This window comes from Canis lupus, chromosome 12, assembly GCF_048164855.1.
Source record: "Canis lupus baileyi chromosome 12, mCanLup2.hap1, whole genome shotgun sequence".
Classification (NCBI taxonomy): Eukaryota; Metazoa; Chordata; class Mammalia; order Carnivora; family Canidae; genus Canis; species Canis lupus.
In genome coordinates this window covers 33,900,488-33,922,033 of record NC_132849.1, presented here as the reverse complement: position 1 = coordinate 33,922,033, position 21,546 = coordinate 33,900,488, and the positions used below count along the sequence as shown (strand labels likewise).

Here is a 21,546-nt window from a genome sequence, read left to right as displayed (position 1 = left end):
TGATTTGGCTTCCACCAATCTTCCTAGGTAGTTTGGACGCATTTGTCTCTTAAAAACTGCCCTGCTAAGGTAATACTGTTTTCTTAAATGTGATCAATTGTAAAACAGAAAAAAAATATTGAAAACTTTAATGAAAGTTTTAGGAATGGAAATTAAGAAAAAGCAATGCGCATATTCCAGCACAGTTCTGGTAATGAATGTATACTAAAATTTTTACTGACTTTAAGATCTCAGTAATGGAAAGAGAAGAAAGAAAGAAAAAAAAAGGTAAAGGTTTTTAGACCCTAATGATGATTTATCTTGTTTCTGCCACCAATTGGGTAAATTTAGCCAAGTGATTTTATTTTCTTACTTGTAATTCTGGTTGTAAAGTTAAAAATAATATTTAAATGTGGCAGAAAAGGTACAAATGGCAGTATTTTTAGGCAAAGGAAAATGAACTCGGAATAATGCAGAGATCTTTTGTTGTTAGTTTGCTTTCTATTTTAGGCACAATGACCTGTGCAGCAAAGAAAATCAGTTGGAAGCAGGAAAATAAAAGTGACAGGCAACTTTATATTTCTTACCTGCGTACATATGGTACGTGAGCCTCTCTATAAGTTTAATAACAGTTCCTGCTTTGATAATTGGAATTCCAGCCTTGGGCTGCATGTTTTCTTCAAATATTATATTCTCTTCAGAGTCAGGCTCTGCAAATCTATAAACATCGGCACTAGGGAGCCTCATCTGCTCCTCCTTCTCTTCCTGTAGCATCGTCACATCAAGCATCCTTTCCAGTGTACTCCGGTACTGTAAAGATATCAATGCTGCCATCCAATTGTTTTTCTCTTCAGCTGACTTGGCAGAAAATATAACACTATTTTCATCTTTTAAAATTATTTCAAAAGCATGCTTGTACTCACTGGTGTCATCTTTGTCATTAATTTGTACCTTTCTCATGAAAAACTTTTCTTTAAGACGATATTCTGCATTGCTAGCACCAGGAAGTCTTGGCTGCCCATGATTTGATTTACAGCAAATCATTAAGCCATCAAAGAGAAATATGTGTCTCTCATGTTTGGCTCCTACACGTGTAAGAGTTCCTTCCATTATAAATTCATTGCAACATTGTCCAATGTCTTTTCCCTCCCAACCATCAATATTCTTTTGAATCTCGTTCATTTTCTTGATTGCTAGTTGTTTCCCCTTCATTTGCTGACTATAAAACCGACATGCAGATTCACTGGGATAAAGGAAAAAAACATCATTAGTACACAGATGACAGACAATCTAGAATTCATAAAATAAAGGACAATATAAAAGTACATTTTAAAAAGTTGCACGGAGAAGGCTTTCATTAATTTTCCAAATATATTAGTGTTATAAAACTGCACCATTTTAGGAATTAAAGCAACACAGTAGAGACTTTTTTTAGTGCTCTAAAAAGAACAATGAGTAATGACAAAATTCTACTCTATAAATTTAGCTATGGAATGATTATTTCTACCTTGACTTCTAAATATTTAGAATGACAAATATTAAAAAGTAGCCCAATATAGTGAAAAAAATCGTTTAAAAGACTTTAAAAAAATTATTTAGAAGTGTTTAAGTGGACAAATCCTCAAGCTAACAAACATGCACATATTATAATTAAGAAAGTGGAAGCAATGTTATCTGAATTAATACCTCAAGTTATATAATCCCTAAAATAAAGGACACTACGAATTTTACTTTGACAGAACGATGATGTTGACATAAATCTACTCAAGACATTTTTCTCTGTCTCTCCCTTAGCTTACCAGTTGACTCTCAGGAGGTCTTGTCTGGGAGTACGCAAGGAAAATGCACAAATATGAAAGGTTTTTCAAACAATAACAAATTCTCTTGGCTTTGATGTCACTTCCTCTGAAAGACCAAGCTTGTCACTAAAACTATTTTCTTCATTGTTTACTTGAGGAGGGAACTGGGATCCCTGAATTTATACCAGAATACTCAGGGTGAAAGGGAGGATTATTAAAATAGTAAAAATATTCACCTCAGTCTTCGTTTTGCAAGACTTTTAGAACATATTTTTTCCATACCACTCTGAACATTAAGCAAAGCTGTTATTGCTTGTTTCAAACACTCCTTGTCCTCTTGATCTTCACTCTTTTCTTCTAACTGCTGCAAAGTCAAAATGACAAATCTGAACCCATAGGACAGTTTTGGACAAAAAAGAATAATAAGCTCATTTTATTTAAGAATGAAAATAAAATTGATTCAACTCTTTCTGCCACAATAAAATTTTTAAACATGTCATAAAGTGTCTTCTTTATGTATTGCTTTCTGTATCGACATGCAACCAAGTTTTCCATATTAAAAAAAAAAGATCAAAACCAGTGTTAAAAGATGTCATGCCTTGTGACAGGCAGTAATGTGCAGTTTCTCATCTGAATATGACTGAAGATAAATGAGGGACATGAATTATCTTCTTAACCAGCACAGGATTTGCACAGCAGTAAGCACATAGATAAGATGTCTCCTTAAGTACGGAATTTGGTCTTAGGTTTCTGGATCCAACACTACTATTGTAGCAACAGGATGATTAGGAAGATCAAGACACAAAGAAAGATGCAATATAGTGAAGAGGAACTTGCAGACACAAAACCTAGGCCCCAGTTTTGCCTCAACTTCCATGTGACTCTGGGGCAAATTACTTGGCTTCTGAGTCTCACTTTTCTCAACTGTCAAGGCTTGTAAAAAGCCTGCCCTGCCTACTTAATGGGGCTCTTATTAAAAATCAAAGCACTTATAAATGGTAATGTGCAGGATAAGTCTAAGTTGTTTCTTTGTAGTTCTACTGCAGAAGTAACATTGGTTATCATGAAGCACTTTGTTAGTATTCACACGTTAAGATTTTGAATAAAACTAGATATGTACATATTAGTGAAACTAAGTACATTTTCTATGAGTGGCAAATATACTATATATGCTAGACAGAAACTCTGTACTTAGTAAGGATTGAGTCATGAAGAAGTACCAATTATCAATACAACAGGTGGTTATAATTCAAGCAAGCAATTAACTGAGGTATGAGTTACAATAAATGACAAGAATCCAGTAAACTTCTAAACCTATTTCCGGATACCAAAAAGAAAAAGTTAAGAACACGTATCAGTAGTTTTCACACAACATTTAAAAACACTTACTCTCTACCATAACAGAAAAGATGTGAGAAGTAAAATCACAAAATATTCAAAGTAATTAGTAAAGGTTTACTATTCAATGAGTGTAATTATTCATTATTACTTTAAGTATTTTATGTTCTTGAGAGATAGTCCTTAAAGATCAACAACACATTCCTTTGCATTTCACCTGATGAAATCAGTTATAACACATACACATACTGATGACTTGTGAAAAGTAAACATATTTTTTACTCAAAACCTAAATCATTATAAAAATAATTTAATAAAATATCTTAAATGCTCAGGTATTCCAGATATAGTAAATGCCATACTGTGACGTCTATTTAATGTTCAGTTTTATTATTCTAATTTCTTATATTAAGAACTCACCATACTTTCAACAAGAGGCACAATCTGCACTTTTTAGAAAAATATTCAATCTCAATTGTGTTAAGTAAAACAAAATTCTATTCATGATAAACCCCCAGGACAAAGAAGGGTAAAAAAATGTTTTTCTCCCTCAAAGCATATATATATATATATATATATATATATATATATATATATATATATATATATACTCATATATATTTTTACTCATAGTATTACTCTTCACTATGGCCAGCTAGATTAAAGAAAGTCAAGAGCCAAGTGTTCATAAAAGAAAGCTACCAGGTTTTTACTTAATGGATATAACTGGTAGGCTGAAGGCTGTACTTAGGGCATTCTTTCAAAATACTCTCCCCTTCCCTATTTTACTTTTCATATGGCGGAATTTTGGGAGACAAATAAAATGTTACTGTTAGCCTTACTGAGTTAAGGTTTCCAAGGCAGCAATTTCACATTGAAAGCAATGTGCATTAAGAAATGGCAAAATTCGGGCAGGGGGTGGGGGTGAGTGGGTGAGGGGAACTGAGGGGGACACTTGACGGGATGAGCACTGGGTGTTATTCTGTATGTTGGTAAATTGAACACCAATAAAAAATTATTTTATTAAAAAAAAAAAAAGAAATGGCAAAATTCTATGTGGTGTAACAAAAGCACCACTAAAGAAAATTATTTCACTGAGTTATTTCAGAATGCAATCACTCAAATATTTGAGTCAATAGGATACAAGGCAATTTTTTAATCTTAAAGAGCTGGTAGAATATTGAGTCCTTCATATTCTATCCTTTTATTTTTTATATTATTAATTCAGGCAAACATACCTAAAGTCATACAAAAACCCACAGTTTTGACAGACATAAAAAGAGCTATGAAAGTAACAAATCAAAAAAAAAAAAGTAACAAATCGACTTAGACATGCATTTGATTTTCTATTCTAATAATGTTTCAAGTTTCTGGGTCATTGATCTGTTATTAACTATATAGCATTTCACATATAGAATATGCCAGTATCGCAAAAATATTAATACATTTTAAAAACCACAAACCCAAAGTCTATGCCAAACCTGTAAGACTTTACTAATGAAGTAGTAATCTGCCCCAGAGTCACATGATAGTTGAGGCAAATTTTAAGTGCAATTTTTACCTTCGCACCATTACCCAAGCATCTAAAATAAATTTCAAGGTAATAAATGACTTTTCTTATAAGCATTTTTGTTAACATTGCTGACTTAAACTGGGCATTGGTGCAGAATAATTGAAGCTAGCTACTATCAAAGGTGTGGCTTACTGTTACAGAAACAAAGCAGTTGCAGAGAGTTCAACTAATTCACAAACATATAATGGCTTCCTTTTGTTTTAAAAAAACACAAAATCTTTGAATTCATGTTTTTATTTCTAGAAATTAATTTTTCCAATATGAGATTATATATAATGAAGGAACTGCCATTAGTAAATGATGACAGAGGCAGGAAAGAACCAGGATTTCTGAACCTCAGTTCAAGGACCTTCTCAATATACTATCTAAAAAACTGATATAACTTTGAAATACCTATTAAGAGAATATTCACCAAATAAAACCTATTCCATTCAAATAGGTGAATTGTAATGCACAGGATGACAAAATATACAATCAAGAAATATATAACTCTAAGATTTGGGACATAAAGATTTGTTTTTATCTTAAATGGGGATCGCGTTTTGATTGTGGAATGGTTACATGTATACTCTGATAAGATGCTAAGAATAGATTACAAAGTGGAAAATACATGGTCAAATAGAAAATTTAATTTACTATTTTTGTTAACAAATGTATGGAATATTATCCAAATTATTCCAGAAACCAACAGATTAAGCCAGCTGCTCCTGACTGTATGCTATCTCATAATTCACACATCCCATTTGAGGCTAAGCACAAGAAAGGCAATGACCCTCAACTATTCTTTTACAGTTGCAGCAAAACTAAAAAGTATGGGTGAAAAAGATTAAATTCATAACTAAAATGAGATTTAGAGATGGTCTGCAGACTTCAATTACTCATACTACTTGCTAAGTCAGAAAGTACATTTCATAATCTAGTTCCTTTCCTCTCAAAAGTTATTTTATGTGTGGTGATTTCATATATGCCGATAATTCTTACAATACACAAAATTTCAAATAAGCGATATTAATATGTTAATAAAGTTTGATCTTTTTAATCAGCCCAAGCTCTCATTTTCCCCCATAAGAAATGGAATAAACAGCATAAATTTGTAGTATAAGCAGTGTAAATTTATAATATAACTAGTATAGTTCTTCCATAATTATAATTTACATAATAGCTTTATTAAACTAACCAGTAGTTGAAAATATAAAAATGAAAGCTTAAAATATAAATTGTAACATGATGTATGATTCACTGCTAGGAAATAAAAGCAAAATTTTCAAAGTTTTTTGAAGGAAAAGTCACAAATTGTATTAAGATAATTAAGTGTGGCCCTTTGTATCCTTTCGAGAAACTATTTAGAATATTAATAGTAGCTGAGTGGAAAAAACTGAAAAGGGCAGATCAACAGGGGAAAGCCCATCAAGTTCTATTCAGAATTAAATTAACAAATATTAGCCTTACACTATTTCCCCTCTTACTGCTTTAAACACCACAGCCATAACAAATACTGCAGAAAAACTATAAAAATGCAAGAATTTCCAGTAATGGTAGTGAACTGAAGAAGTCTTGAGAGCCCTCCCACAGATAATAATTATATTATCTGGACAAAATGTAAAAAACAACCATTTGTAGGCACTGGAAAACATCTAAAAGAAAGCATAAGCCAGCAGCACCAATTATTCTTGAAAAGCTGCAACTAGCAAATGTACACACTTGCGCGATTTAAGGCTTTCCCCAACCTCTCATGGTAACAACAGTGGGGAAGAATGAGAAGAAAAGAAGCCTCTACAGGCCAGAGATCAAAGAGAGCACAGTTTAAAAAGACATTTAAGGGGGGAAATCTGGAACTGCAGAAGGATTGAAACCCAAAATCTGAAAATAAACTCTAAGTACCTGTTTGCTAAACTTTGCATGCACCGGACAACCCCAGGAAGCCTGGCAAAAAAGCAGGCAGAGACCAAAGAGGAATCTACTCTTGAAGGATAGAGCTCTAATGGAGAAGTTCTGAGGCTTTTTTTTTTTTTTTTAAGAAATGGGTTTATTACCCAAATGTACACAGCTCAGGTAGCAGAAAGCTGAAGCCTTATTTGTTTCAGGTGCCAGGAGATAAAGCTTAAAGCTGACAGAGCAGCTGGAAATTAAGGGGAAATCCCTGGGTATAAGGGAACCACAGAGACTGTGCCCCCAAAACTGAACATAATCTCTGCCCAAACACTTGTCTGACTGCCAAATCATACATGCATAGGGGAGACCCAAGAGAATCACCTAAAGCAACATATAGAAATCCTAGAAAGTGAACAGAGATATCAGCTGCTGCATAATACAGAAGAGAAATTTTCAGCCGAGTCTAGGAAAGTGAACTGCCTATCAAAGTAAATAACCAAAGTAAATAATCCCAAAACAAGAAACCCAGCAATCCTCAACACAATAGAATCCAGAATTGTTCACGAGCAAACAACAGGAAAGTGTGACCCATGTTCGGCGGGGGGGTTGGGGGGGGAGTCAATTAACAGAAAATGACTCCAAGTGGGCCCAGATGTTAGATTTAAGAAAGGTTTCAAAGAGGCTTTTATGATCATGTTCAAAGAATTAAAGGAAAACATGGTCTTACTGAGTGGACAGATAGGGAGTCTGTGGAAACTGTAAAGCAAAACCCAAATGGAAATTTTAGAGTAAGCAAGGTATTAATAGTTCTACTGACAGATTTAATAAAAATTACTAATTTGAAGGACAAAGAAAAAATAAGATTTAAGAAAAATGAACAGTCTTACAGATGTGTGGGACAACACGAATTAGTTCAACGTAAATGTACCTGAAGTTCCAGAAGGAGAGAAAATGAAATAAAAAAATGGCAGAAAATGCAACCATAATGGAAAAGCAAGTTAAAATCTGAAGCATGGAAAGGAGTTTGAAACTTTAAATAGGATATCAACCCTAAAAAGTGTTAGGCATAACATTTATGAAAATAAAATACCTTTAAAACTATCTTCCTGTTTTTATCAGAGAGAAAATTATAAATGCACCTCACAGTTTAGTTGATTTAAAATTTAAAATTAGAGTAGTACAATAGTCAGCTGTTTATTTATTATTACAATGGCTATTGAATTACACTATCTTATGTTTAACTTTATTTTATTATTTTTTAAACGATTTTATTTATTTATTCATGAGAGACACAGTCAGAGACCTAGGCAGAGGGAGAAGCAGGCTCCCAGCAAGGAGCCCAATGCAGGACTTGATCCTGAAGGCAGACGCTCAACCACTGAGAGACCAAGGCGTCCCCTATGTTTAACTTTAGACATTTAACACCTGTAGTCAGATATAATACCATTTAGCTCACTGCTTGGAGTCCATGGTTTCTGGATAAGAGTTTCCAAATTTAGAAACCTAGTTCAACGGAATGGAAGCTAGATAGATCTCTATTGGGCTTATTTTTATTACAGAAGCTATGTTTTCTAAATCTTCTCTTACTGCTGGTATTAAAACATCAGTTCATGGGCAGTATAGAAAATGGTCTGAAGCATACAGCAGTAAAACCAGATGTAAAAAATGAAAAAAATTATAGATAAAAAATGATGTAGAGTAGATGATTGCTATTGTACAGCTCCCAAACTGAAAAAGCAGCAAACCAAAGACATTAACAAATGTATGCCAAGATGTTTGTGGTGGGGTTTGCAGAGCAGATTTCTTTACAAAGAGTTTTTGGCACACTACATGAAGGCCACTAGTGGGTGTTTAAAGTGTATTATGTAGCACAATTTATATTTGACTCTTCATATTTGTTTTGTGTAGCATTTTTTAAAAAAGGCTGTATATTGGGAGGATAAAATCTCTTAATTTTAATACTGCTCAAATTTTTAATTTTTTTAAGGTTTTTATTTTTTTATTAGAGAGAGAGAGAGAGAGAGAGAGAGAGAACTCTCGCATGTGCAAGTGATAACAAAAGGCAGAGGGGGAGAGAGAAGCTGACTCCCTGCAGGGAGCCGGAAGAGGGGGGGGGAGGGCAGCCGCAAATCCCAGGACCTTGGGAACATGACCTGAGTTGAAGTCAAATGCTTAACCGACTGAGCCACTCAGGCACCCAACATTTCTCAATTTTTTCTCCTAAGTTTTCCACTCACTGTACCATTCAGATCATTGAGTTCTAAATCTTTATCAGTAATCCTTTCCCACAATTCCTGTACTGAAACATTTGGGGCTATAATTTTTGTAATATTTGTGATGTTAAGAATAAAAAGAGCCAATCTTAAAATCAGTCCGCTATGCAAAAATCTAGGAATATTAGAAAATTTAATGTTGAATTCTGTTTTTTAAATTTTTAAAAAAGATTTTATTTCTAAGTAATCTCTACACCCGATATGGGGCTTAAATTTACAACCCCAAGATCAAGAGTCACATGCTCCACCAACTGAGCCAGCCAGGCACCACAAATGTTACATTTTAACATATAGCAAGAAGCTAACCAGGTGAGCCTTTGGATTAAAGTCATTAGTGTTCTTATTTTCTAAAATAAAGCTTGTGATCAAGATAAACACTGCAATGTTAAAATGAAATAACATCAACTACAATACTTACTATTCTGTTAGTCCTCAATTTAATTTATTTAAAAACACATGGTTATTATGATGTGTTAAAATTAAACCTGGACATGTTTTCTCTCAATTATTTTGCTATCTTGTACTTTTTATTATCAGTAAATACTAAGAAAGGTATAGAGATTTTAAGGGTTTAATTTTCTATTTTTTTCCCTTAAGAGAAAGCATATATGATAACCCCAAACCCAATTATATACACTTAGTCTTATTCAGATGATTTAGTAATTTTATATTCCTGTTCTTTTTTTACCTGCCTACAGTCTATCTGAAAAATACTGCAGCCATTAGCATTTCACAAGAATTTTTGGGACTAAAATTAAATTAAATTTTATTTTTTTAAATAAATACAAAATCTTACAAATAAATAAAAAATCTTACATTTTATGTATTTATTATGAGACTCAGAGAGAGAGGCAGAGACACAGACAGAGGGAGAAGCAGGCTCCTCACAGGGAGACTGATGCGGGACTTGACCCCCAGACTGGGATCAGGCCCTGAGCCAAAGGCAGATGCTCAACCGCTGAGCCACCCAGGCGTCCCTATAATTAAATTTTAAAATCTAAGATCAGAATGAAATGATACTTAACTGGCTTAATGTAAAACAATATATATATTGTTATATATATAATGTAAAACAATATATATAGTTATATATAATGTAAAACTATATATATATATATATTTAAGAGTCATTATATACTGGAAAATCAGAAAACCCAAAATGAGTATAATTCTATACTATACCAAAACTTAATTGTCATGGGTTGAACTGTGTTCAAGTCCTAACCTTTGGTACCAGGGAATATGATCTTATTTGAAAACTGGGTCTTTGCAGATAGAATCAAGTTGAGGTGAAGTCATATTGGATTAGAGTGGGCCCTACAACTGTTGACTTAGCACCTTTGTAAGAGAGAGGACAGAGCAGATGCAGAGATAACCGAAGAATGGGGAGCTGTGATGAAAGCCATGTGAAGATGGAGGCAAGGAAAGAAGTAATGGCATGGGCAAGCCAAGGGCTAGGCTACCAAGGATTGCTAGGATCCACCAAAAGGTAAGTGGCAGGATTCTTCTCTAAAGTCTTAAGAGGGAGTATGGCTCTGCTGATACCCTAATTTCGGACTTCTAGTCTCCAGAACTGTTAAAGCTCGAATTTTTGTTGTTTTTAAGCTACACAGTTCGTGGTGCCTTTTTCTGGCAGCCATAGGAAATGAATACACTAATGTACATATAACAGTATAGATTTGAACCCAATTTTTAAAAAAGATTTTTTTTTTTATTTATTTGAGAGAGAGAGAGCAAGTACAAGCATGGGAAGCAGCAGAGGGAAGGGGGAGAAGCAGAGTCCCCAGTGACCAGGAAACCTGATGTCGGGCTGGATCCCAGGATCACAGGATCATGATCTGAGCCAAAAGCAGAAGCTTAACTGACTGAACTAACCATGCCCCTGAACCCAACTTTTTTAAATTGAGGGAAACTTACTTTTCCTTATATTGTATGGTCAACATACTTACATAGTCCCCAAGTAACAACTCTAAATTTGCTTAATAAAGCAAATTAAACTTCACAGAAAAGAGTATTATTTTTCAGTTTCAGAGCATTCAAGTCTTACACTTATTTGATTACTTGACTAAACTTTTATTATTTTCTGAATTTATAAAGTTTAAAGAGTTCTAAGTTTCCAGGGCACATGGGTGGCTCAGTCCATTAAATGTCGGACTCTTGATTTTGGCTTAGGTCATGATCTTGGGGGCATGGGATCAAGCCCTGTGTCGGGCTCTGTGCTCAGCAAGGAGTTGATAGAGACTCTCTTCTTTATTTATTTTAGAGAAAGCATGGGCAAGCATGGGGAGGGGTGCAGGGAGAGAGAGAGAGAGACAGAAACCTTTTAGCAGACTCTGCACTGAGCATGGAGTCTGATGTGGGGCTTGATCTTAACACCCTGAAATCAAGACCTGAGAGGAAACCAAGAATTGGACATTTAACCAACTGTGCCATCCAGGGATTTCAGATTCTCTCCTTCTTCCTCTACCCCTTCCCCCTGCTTACGTGCTCACTCTCTCTCTAATAAGTAAATTTTATAAAAAAAATTCTAAGTTTCCAAAATTAGTGTAATTACATACAATTTATAGTTAAACGTCTTTTAAAATATAAGACACCTATAGGAATTCTAAGGAAAACTTATTTTATTTTTGCAATTTTTTAAACAAGTGTTTACTGTCTAAGTGCCAGACACTACTAGGCACAAGAATTCAAAGATACTTAGGACTCACCCATTCTAAGGAAAACTTATTTTATTTTTGCAATTTTTTAAACAAGTGTTTACTGTCTAAGTGCCAGACACTACTAGGCACAAGAATTTAAAGATACTTAGGACTCACCCACTCTGTGTGAAGCACACAGTCTAATAACAAGGTAGACAATAGGAATGAGACAAGTTCTATGAGGAAGTATGAAGAAAGGAAACTCATTAGGTAAAAGAATCAGCGTAGGGAATCAAGAGTAACTTGACAGAGAAACCAAGATTTGAGCAAACTGACAAGCAGGAATTTCTTAGATGAAAGGGGAAGCTAGAAACAGAAGGGAAGGGAAATGGGAACAAAAGGAAAGTGGAATCCTGAACAGGTTTGATATATCCAGGGCTGCTAAAAATTTTCTTATGGCTAAAGCATAAGTCGGGTTAAGACTAGGTACTGAGATGAGGCTGGAAAGAGGCTAAAGAACTTAGATTTGTGTTGAAGTTGATAGGGAACCAACTGTCCTTTTTAAACTGAAAATTCCAAGAGGCATAAAGGCCATATAGGAAGCTGCTACAGTAGTCCCAGCAAGACATGCTGGGAGACCTGGGCTAAGGCAGTGTTAGTTAAGTGTAGAGAACACAAGGAACTTCCAGAAATGTATTACATTTGAAAGATTTATTTATTTACTTGAGAGAGAGAGAGAGAGAGAGAAGGCACACACCCAGTGGTGGGGTGGGGCAGAGGGAGAGGGAAAGAGAATCCCAAGCAGACTCCATGCTGAGTGCAGAGCCTGACACTGGGCCAATCTCAACACCCTGAGATCACGACCTGAACTGAAACCAAGAGTTGGGTGCTTAACCATCTGCACCACCCAGGCGCCCCAGAAATATAATGTTTATATTTATAATATAAATATAAAAATATAATGTTCATAACATATTTTAAAAGGGTTTTATGTCAGAGACTCTACCAAAACAAACAAACAAACAAACAAACCTACTAGAACTGATAAATTCAGTGAGGTCTCAAGTTACATATACAACTAATATAATACACAATAAATCTGTTACATTTCTATACACTAATAATGAAGTAGAAAGAGAAATTAAGAAAACAATCCCATTTGCAACTGCACCAAAAATAATAACATCCCTAGAAATAAACTTCATCAAGGAAGTGAAAGACACACAAGACCTCGAACAGCCAAAGCAATCTTGAGATAGAAGAACAAAGCTGGATGTATCAGAATCCCAGATTTCAAGGTACATTATAAAGTTGTAGTAATCAAAACAGTATGGCACTGGCACAAAACCACACACACAGATCAACAGAATAGAGAACCCAGAAATAAACGCACACTTATATAGTCAATTGATCTACAACAAAGAAAGCAAGAAGATGCAATAGGTAAAAGATACTCTCTTCAACAAATGGTGCTGGGAAAACTGGAGAGCTACATACAAAAGAATGTAACTGGAAAAGAATGTAACTGGACCACTTTCTTGCACCATATACAAAAATAAACTCGAAATAGATTAAAGACCTAAATGTGAGACTTAAAACCATAAAACTATTGGAAGAAAACAGGCACTAATTTCTTTGATATTGGTGGGCACCTGGGTGGCTCAGTGGTTGAGCATCTGCCTTTGGCTTGGGTTGTGATCCTGAGATCCTGGGATTGAGTCCCACATGAGGCTACCTGCAGGGAGCCTGCTTCTCCCTCTGCCTATGTCTCTGCCTCTCTCTCTATGTCTCTCATGAATACATAAATAAAATCTGGGATGCTTGGGTGGCTCAGCGGTTTAGTGCCTGCCTTCAGCCCAGGGCATGATCCTGGAGTCCTGGGATCGAGTCCCACATTGGGCTCCCTGTGTGGAGCCTGCTTCTCCCTCTGCCTGTGTCTCTGCCTCTCTCTCTCTGTGTCTCTCATGAATAAATAAATAAAATCTTTTTTTAAAAAAAATCTTTAAAAAAATTTGATATTGGCTGTAGAAACATTTTTCTAGATATGTCTCTCAGGCAAAGGAAACAAAAGCAAAATTACACTATTGGGTCTCTACAAAATAAAAAGCTTTCACACAGTGAAGGAAAAACAAAAATAAGAAGGCAACCTACTGAATGGAAGATGGTATTTGCAAATTATATATCCAATAAGGAGTTAATATCCAAAATATATAAAGAACTTATACAACTCAATGCCAAAACCCACAAGCAATCCAATTAAAAAATGGGCAGAGGATCCAAATAGACAATTTTCCAAAGAAGACATTCAGATGCCCCACCAACACATGAAAAGATGCTCAACATCACTGATCATCAGGGAAATGCAAATCAAAACTACAATGAGATATCACCTTTCACTTATCAAAATGGCTAAAATAAAAAAATACACAAAATAACAAGTGTTGGTGAGGATGTAGAGAAAAAGGAACCCACATGCACTGTTGGTGGCAATGTACATTGGTATAGCCCCTATGGAAAACAGTATGGAGATTCCTTAAAAAATTAAAAATATAATCCAGTAATTCTGCTACTGGGTATTTACCCAAGGAATACAAAAACACTAATTTGAAGATATACTGTACAACTATCTTTACTGCAGCATTACTTACAATAGCTAAATTATGGAAGCAGCCCAAGTGTCCAAGGATAGATGAATAAAGATGTGGTGTATATCTACAATAGAGTATTACTCAGTCATAAAAAGAATGAGATTTTTGCCATTTGTAACAATATGGATGGACCTACAGAATAATGCTAAATGAAATAAGTCAGTGAGAGAAAGACAAATACCATCTGATTTCACTCAAACGTGGAATTTAAGAAACAAAACTAACGAACAACAAAGAGAAAAAGAGGACAAAAAAACCAGACTCCTAAATACAAAGAACAAATTGATGGTTGCCAGAGGGGAGGCAGGTGAGGATCCCCTGAAGTAGTTAAAGGATTAAGGGTACACTTATCTTGATAAGTTCTAAGTAATATACAGAATCACTGAATCCTTGTATTATACATCTGAAAATAATATAATACTGTGTGTTAATTATACTTCAACAAAAATAAAGAAAATATAAAAGGGTTTTATGGTCTAATTAATTTGGGAAACCCTAAGAAAACAATTAGATTGCTTTATTATGCAACTTAACAAAGTCTTTATTTTTTTTAAAAAATATTTTATTTATTTATTTATTCACGAGACACACAGAGAGAGAGAGGCAGAGACACAGGCAGAGGGAGAAGCAGGCTCCATGCAGGGAGCCGGACATGGGACTCGATCCTGAATCTCCAGGATCACGCCCTGGGCTGAAGGTGGTGCTAAACCGCTGAGCCACCCAGGCGGCCCCAAAGTCTTTAATATTCTAGTGTACACTGAAAATTTCTAAGAGTATATAATTAAGGATGTAATGCAAAGAAAAAATAATAATAAAAAAAATAAAAAATAAAAAAAAAATAAAAAAAAAAAAGGATGTAATGCTCCTCCAACATATTTGACCACTATACACACCCACCAACTTTTTATTTAAAGTATCCCATGGGACTAGCATCTCAAAGAATATTCTTTGAAAATACTGCTCAGTGAAAATATTTAATTAAGCAACAAACCAACAATTAGAAATTGAAAAATAAGTATAAATAATACATTAGTACAGAGGGAATGCAGAATAAAAAAGAGGGATCACAGTCTGTGAGATTAATTAGAAGGTTTCCACTCAATATACTACTAATTTTGCAATGGAACTTTAGGTAGTAATACAAACAAGGGTGCTTAAACCAATAGAAATCTTTTAAACTGCTGAATGATGTTTTCTAATAAAAATTCTATTACCACAACTTACAAATTAAAAAATCTTAATCACCTGTACTTGGGGGAGTAAATAATTTCTTACATTATTAAGATGATTAGGTTTTACAGCCTTTTGAATCTTCGTCAAAGCTTCCTATTATTATTATTTATAAATTAGTAACTGTTTCCAGGTTTTATCTGGCCTTTAATGTTTCAGAATTTCATTACAGTCTCATGTTAAAATCCCATTATCATACAAACTATTATGAACAAGGATTCTATATAATAAACTTGTTTGCAAATATCCCATGAGGACTACGGTTTGTCATAGTGAATTATTTGTAAAGAATGGTTTTGTATAACAAATGCTTCCTTCTTGATCATCCTCTTAAAATAATCATTCTATACCATAGTATATTGGTTTTTGGTCTATACCAAAGACCTTAAATGGTATGCTGTTTTCAGTCTACAATAGAGAGCTAAGAGCTCTATAATTCTGCTTGGTGATTAAATCCTTTAACTCCCTTGGTCCTTCTCCAGTTCAAACATTCCTACTTGAGAAATCTAGAGTCCAAATTACTATAATGTAAAAAGCCTGGGACTTCATTCACTGATTCATTGATAGCCCAATTTAGTATGTACTCCTGCAAATTGTAAACAAAATTTCTACTAATAAATTCTCCATAACAAAATCATGATATTAAATAGAATTTTTCCTTAATGAAGCACACATTCCTTTAAAAGCTAAAGAAATAATACTAGTATTAACCCATATCTTATTTTGTCTCTATGGGGCTAGTTCATTAAGGGTAAATAGATTATCTTTAATATTGCATCCTTTATTTTAAGCTTTTGAAAAAAAATGATTTTTAGGACATATTATCCACAATCCAAAGGAGATGTATGTCATTAGATACATACATAAGTTTTTTTTAAAGATTTTATTTATTTATTCATGAGAAACCCAGAAAGAAAGAGGCAGAGACATAGGCAAAGGGAGAAGCAGGCTCCATGCAGGGAGCCAAAGTGGGACTTGATCCCAGTACTCCAGGATCACGAGCTGAAAGTAGATGTGCTCAACTACTGAGCCACCCAGGCATCCCATATACATAAGTTGTTTAAAAGTAAATCACTTTGAGCTACATCAATGAATGACTCTTATACAGACCAAGTCCCTTTTTCCTTAGCTAATTTCAGTGTGTAAAGGAAAAGGGGGGAAAAATAAAAATCTTTTTATCAGTGCTTCCTAAATCGAGTATTTTGAACTGTGTGATCAAATAAGAAATTTTCACTGGGATTATACATAGTTCACTCTAAAGTAATGCTAAACAGTTTGAAAAAAATATTTTTTATGCCATGTAAGCAAAAAGGGCACAAGATAAAAATATCTGATGATTGCTTTAAAATTCACTATTAAAACTAGAGAAAATATAGAATTTTTTGCAGATTCATTTACATTTTATTCTTAACTAGAAAAAGCAATTAGATATAGACTAATGTTCATGGGTGCTCACATAATAATTCACAAATAAATTGGTAGGAAAAAAACTGCATCACATTTGCATGTTTTATAAATAGCAGTAAGAGTCTTCTTACCTTCAAAAGTTCAAAGTAATGTAGACAGTGGTAAACAGGGGCTAGAAGTAGCCTGGGTAAAACATACTGAACAGCTTCTTTGAAACCTTCGCCTATTGACTAAAAAACAAAGTAATTAATTTTTTTTAAGTTTCCTTTTCAGATATCATATATCTTTATTTAAATTACTATACCTGTAAATAGAGTGCTGCTCCAGGCTTTGATAACTGACTAAGGAAACGATCATGAAAACCAGGCCGTAAAATATCTCGAGCATATGATTCATATGGATCAAATGCCAGTTCCTTAGAAAATAAAGAATGTAAAAGATAAATAATCTTTCTCTAAGTTAAAACATAAATAACCTACCACCAGAAATACAGAAAGATTAAATTATGAGTACAGCTAAGCTAGCACAATTATATACTTCTTTTAAAGCCTCCAAACAAAATTACATGGCTATTAATTATAATTTTAATAGGATAAGTTTAATATTCTCCAGTAAGAGAGTAAGTAAATCAGTTCTTTCTGATGAATAATGGCATCCTTATATGTTATGACAAGGATTCTAGTAGAGCATTATCAACAAAAGTGGTCATAAGAATGGCAAGACTTATGGTTCTGGAAAACATAGTTAAGCTTCAACAACGAATACAGTTATCAACAATGAAGTAAAATATAAACCCTTAGAATATGGGTGCCCAACATTTATTTTCTCATGGCTGTTTCTTAGTGGTAGACTTTTACTTTCACATTCTTTAAGCCAGAGGTAAACAGTTTGTATCATCTAAAATTCATTGTTACAGTTTTCACAAACATGAGTTTAATCCAAATTGCCGAAAATTTTACTATAATCAATCAACCATTAATAAACAAAAAAAAATTAATGGTTAGGTCTAAAAAAGTACAATCTATTGGTTTTGATGATTCCTAAGGGAAAGAGAATCAGTGTCTTGATTTCAGCAGGAGCCATCCTATGCCTTATTCCTGGTTTAAAACAAAACAAAACAAAACCAAAAACCTTAGGAGAACTGTGCTGTAGATTCTAACAAGAGCTCATTTCTAGGATGGGGAATTCCAGAAAGAGGAAGAGGACATCTAGTGGAGTACAGAAGGAAGAGGGGCTGACAGCACAAATGATATTTATATTCATTACCCTTAATATTATTATTTTTTTTAAACAAAAAATTGAATAATAACAATACAAGATCAGAAATCAAAAGACCCGAGCTCTACTCTTTGTGAAATACACTATGGCACAGAAAGTTCTAAGTCATCTTGAATTCCTTGAACTGGCTCCTTATTAATTTCCCAATTTCAACTCCTTCAACCACTTTCCCAACTGTAAATCTCTATGATAATATAACACTGGAAATTGCAGTCCATCGTCGATTTTACAAGAATGAATAGTAAAGTCTCGACAAAGGAGTCAGGTGTGAACAGAGTAGATGGGAGAGAGGAATAAAAATGTGACTTGAAACTTTTATCTTGGGTCTCTTGAACTCTAGAAATCCTCTTGCTTAGCAGATAGTATTTACCCTCGCTCTCTTTCGATAAACTCTAATTTACTACAGAATTTGTATGACAGCTATATATAAAGTAAAGGCTATACACTGAAGTGGCTTAAAAGCATAATTTTAGAGTCTCAGAGATCCAGATTCCAATTCTGATTGTACTACTTATTAGCTGTGGGAGCTCTGATAAACTAAGCCAGGTTCTTCACTGGAAAGCGGATAATATCTACTTTCAAGGGATTGTTTTAGAAATTAAACGAGATATATGCAACATGCTTACAAATAAATGCTTACTGTCATGCACATAGTAGGCACTGAGTATGCTGTACCCAGTATTATCATTCTAAAATAGCTAATTTCAAGAAAGAAAAAACCAACACATAACTAGGAATCGAACTGCTAATCAGTTTAATTCTAGAAGGTCAATTTTTAGAATTGCAAGCACTTCTAGGAATCCTTGTACTAGTTAATAGATCATTTTATGATTAGTTTACTAGTTAAAAGTTAATACTTTTATTTTTTTAATTTAATTATCAATATGTCATTGTGTATTAATGATTAAAAATGTAGAATATTCTAAACACTGAAATGTACAGAGAACAACCTAACATAACTATATTCATCATTTAGCTCAAAAAAGTTGAACATTTTATATTTGTTTCAATTTTTAAAAAAGAAATAAGACAGAATTGTGGTAATTGATCCTCCTGAGCTCCTTTTCACAAGTTTATCTCCTCCCCTACTGATCCCCAAAGAAATCACTGTCCTGAATTTGAATTTTATCATTCCCACATGTGTTTTTATAATTACTTATGTATCAAGAAATAAGGCAATGTTTCCAAACTTTATATAAATATCATAATGTATTTATTCTTCCCCAATTTGTACTTTACATTCAAAGTTGTGTCCAAGATTTATCCATTTGGATTAATGTGGTTTCTTCCATTTATTTATTCTAAACTCCGTAACATTCTATAGTATAGATATGTTTTTTTGAGATAATTTAGAATCACATGCAGTTACAAAAAATAACAGAATGATTCTGTGTGCACACTACTCAGTTTCCCATCCTGGTAACATTTTCCAATAGTACAATATAGTACTCACAATCACAATCTGGCCATTGACCCCAACGTAGTAAAGTATGAAACATTTCTATCCACAGGCATCTCTCTTATTGACCTTTTTTAAAAAAGTTTTTTTTTCAAGGTCTTATTTATTTTTTTTAAGTAATCTCTACACCCGACATGGGGCTTGAACTCACAACCCAGGATCAACCCACGCTCAACTGACTGAGCCAGCCAGGCGCCCCTCTCTTGTTGCTCTTTTTAGAATCAGACCTCCCTCCTTCCTGTTAGCACCCAAGTCTAAATTATGTCTCTTTGTTTTGTAGCTCATGCTTTGGATGTGTCACATCTAGGAATCCTTTGCCAATGCCAAGGTTGTGAAGATTTAGCCTTGCTTTCTTCTAAGAGTTTTATCATTCTAGCTCTTACATTAGATCCATTTTATGTTTGTAAATGTGTGAGGCAAAAAGTTCAGTTTCATTCTTTCAGGTTTCTCATAACTTTATAGTGTCTTTTTGTGAACAAAAGTTTTAAAATTTTAATCTTTTATGGTATGCACTCTCTTAAGAATCCCTTTCTATCTCAAAGTCAAAAACATATTTTCCTATATTCTCTTCTAAACTTCTAAAGTATGCTTTCCATTTTTAGATTTTTAATCTGTTGAGAACTTGGGTATGAAGTGAGCTAAGGAATTTTTTTCTTTCCACATGGATAACCAGTGTATTTTTTAACCCAGCACTATTTTTTAATTCGTTTGTTCTTTCTCTACTGATTAATAATGTAATCTCAGTCACATACCACGTGTGTATGTATATTTTTTTCAGGGTACTCTATTCTGTCGCACTGTTTATAGCTACACCACTACTTTATATTTACTGTGCCTACATAATAAATTTTAAAATTTGACAAGACAAATCCTCTCAACTTGTTCTTCCTCAGAATTTTAATTTTTGTCCCTTCATTCTTCTACATTCATTCTTCCAAATTTTAGGATTAGTTTGCTATGCACTAGATTTAGAAATTTTTAGGAGACAACTGGTATCATTATACTATTGAGTATTTCCATACATGAACATAGTACGTATTCCCACTTACTGAGATCTTCTTTATGAATCTAATTATTTTATGATTTTCTTAATTGGTCTTGAATGTTTATTTGGCGCATTTCTGAATGTCTTATAGTTTTGTTTCTAGAGTGGAGTCTTTTTCCTTTAATGTCATGTGTATTCAATGGGTAATAACTGAGCATAGTAATACTATCAATTTTTATTTTATGTACCAACAATACTGAACTTGACTAATACTTCTAATACTACACAAATCTTAGAATTGCCATGTTTACATGTTTTTGAACTTCCTACAAATAGAATTATATAGTATTTTGAGTGTCCTCATATAGTTCACCATGAGTCCTTCATTGGCTATAGATATTACAAATATTGTCTCCCTACCCTAGCTTGCCTTTTCATTCTCTTAATTTTGGTTACTGATACATATGTTCTTACCTTTAATGAAGTCCAATTTATCAATTTTTTCTTTCATGGTTTTGGTGTCTTATTTAAGAAATCTTTGCTTATTCTAAGGTCATGAAGATCTCTTACATTTGCTTCTGCAAGCTTTGTTATTTTAAATTTTGAACTCACTCTTGAAGAGAAGTCTAATTGGGCAGAAAATTCTATTTTCTCTTAGTACTTGAAGATATCACTCAAATGACTGTTAGTTTCTATTGTTAAAGAGAAGCCTTCTGTTTTTCTAGTTGTAGTTCCTTTCCAAGTAATACTCTTTTCTCTCTAATGGCTTTTAAGATTTTCTCTTTATCACTTGATGTTCTATAGTTTCACTATAATATTTTTAGCTGTAGGCTTATTTTTATTTATCCCGTCCAGTATTTGGAATTCATTTTTGATTGTGGGAACTCATGTCTTCATTTCTGGTAAATTCTCAATTTTCACCTCTTCAGATCTTTCTTCTCCATCATTCTTTACCTGAAACTCCTATTAGAGGCTATTAAAGCTCTTCGATATAGCCTTTATTACTCTTAGCTTTTCTTTCATATTCTAATTGTGGTTTCTCTGTGTCATATTTTTAGTTAATTCC

At 33.7% G+C, this 21,546-nt stretch overlaps 1 protein-coding gene across 2 annotated transcripts in view; it reads right to left on the bottom strand.

Annotated features, from left to right (window-relative positions):
* The window catches only part of SOS1 (SOS Ras/Rac guanine nucleotide exchange factor 1), a 140,015-nt gene that overhangs the window by 37,126 nt on the left and 81,343 nt on the right, over positions 1-21,546 (bottom strand). For both annotated transcript variants that reach the window (XM_072770432.1, XM_072770433.1), the window contains exons 7-10: positions 17,063-17,173; positions 16,890-16,988; positions 2,015-2,142; positions 567-1,222 (exon numbers count right to left, since the gene is read on the bottom strand). In XM_072770432.1, the coding sequence (XP_072626533.1) occupies positions 567-1,222; positions 2,015-2,142; positions 16,890-16,988; positions 17,063-17,173 (994 nt within the window). The remainder of the gene's footprint in view (positions 1-566; positions 1,223-2,014; positions 2,143-16,889; positions 16,989-17,062; positions 17,174-21,546) is intronic.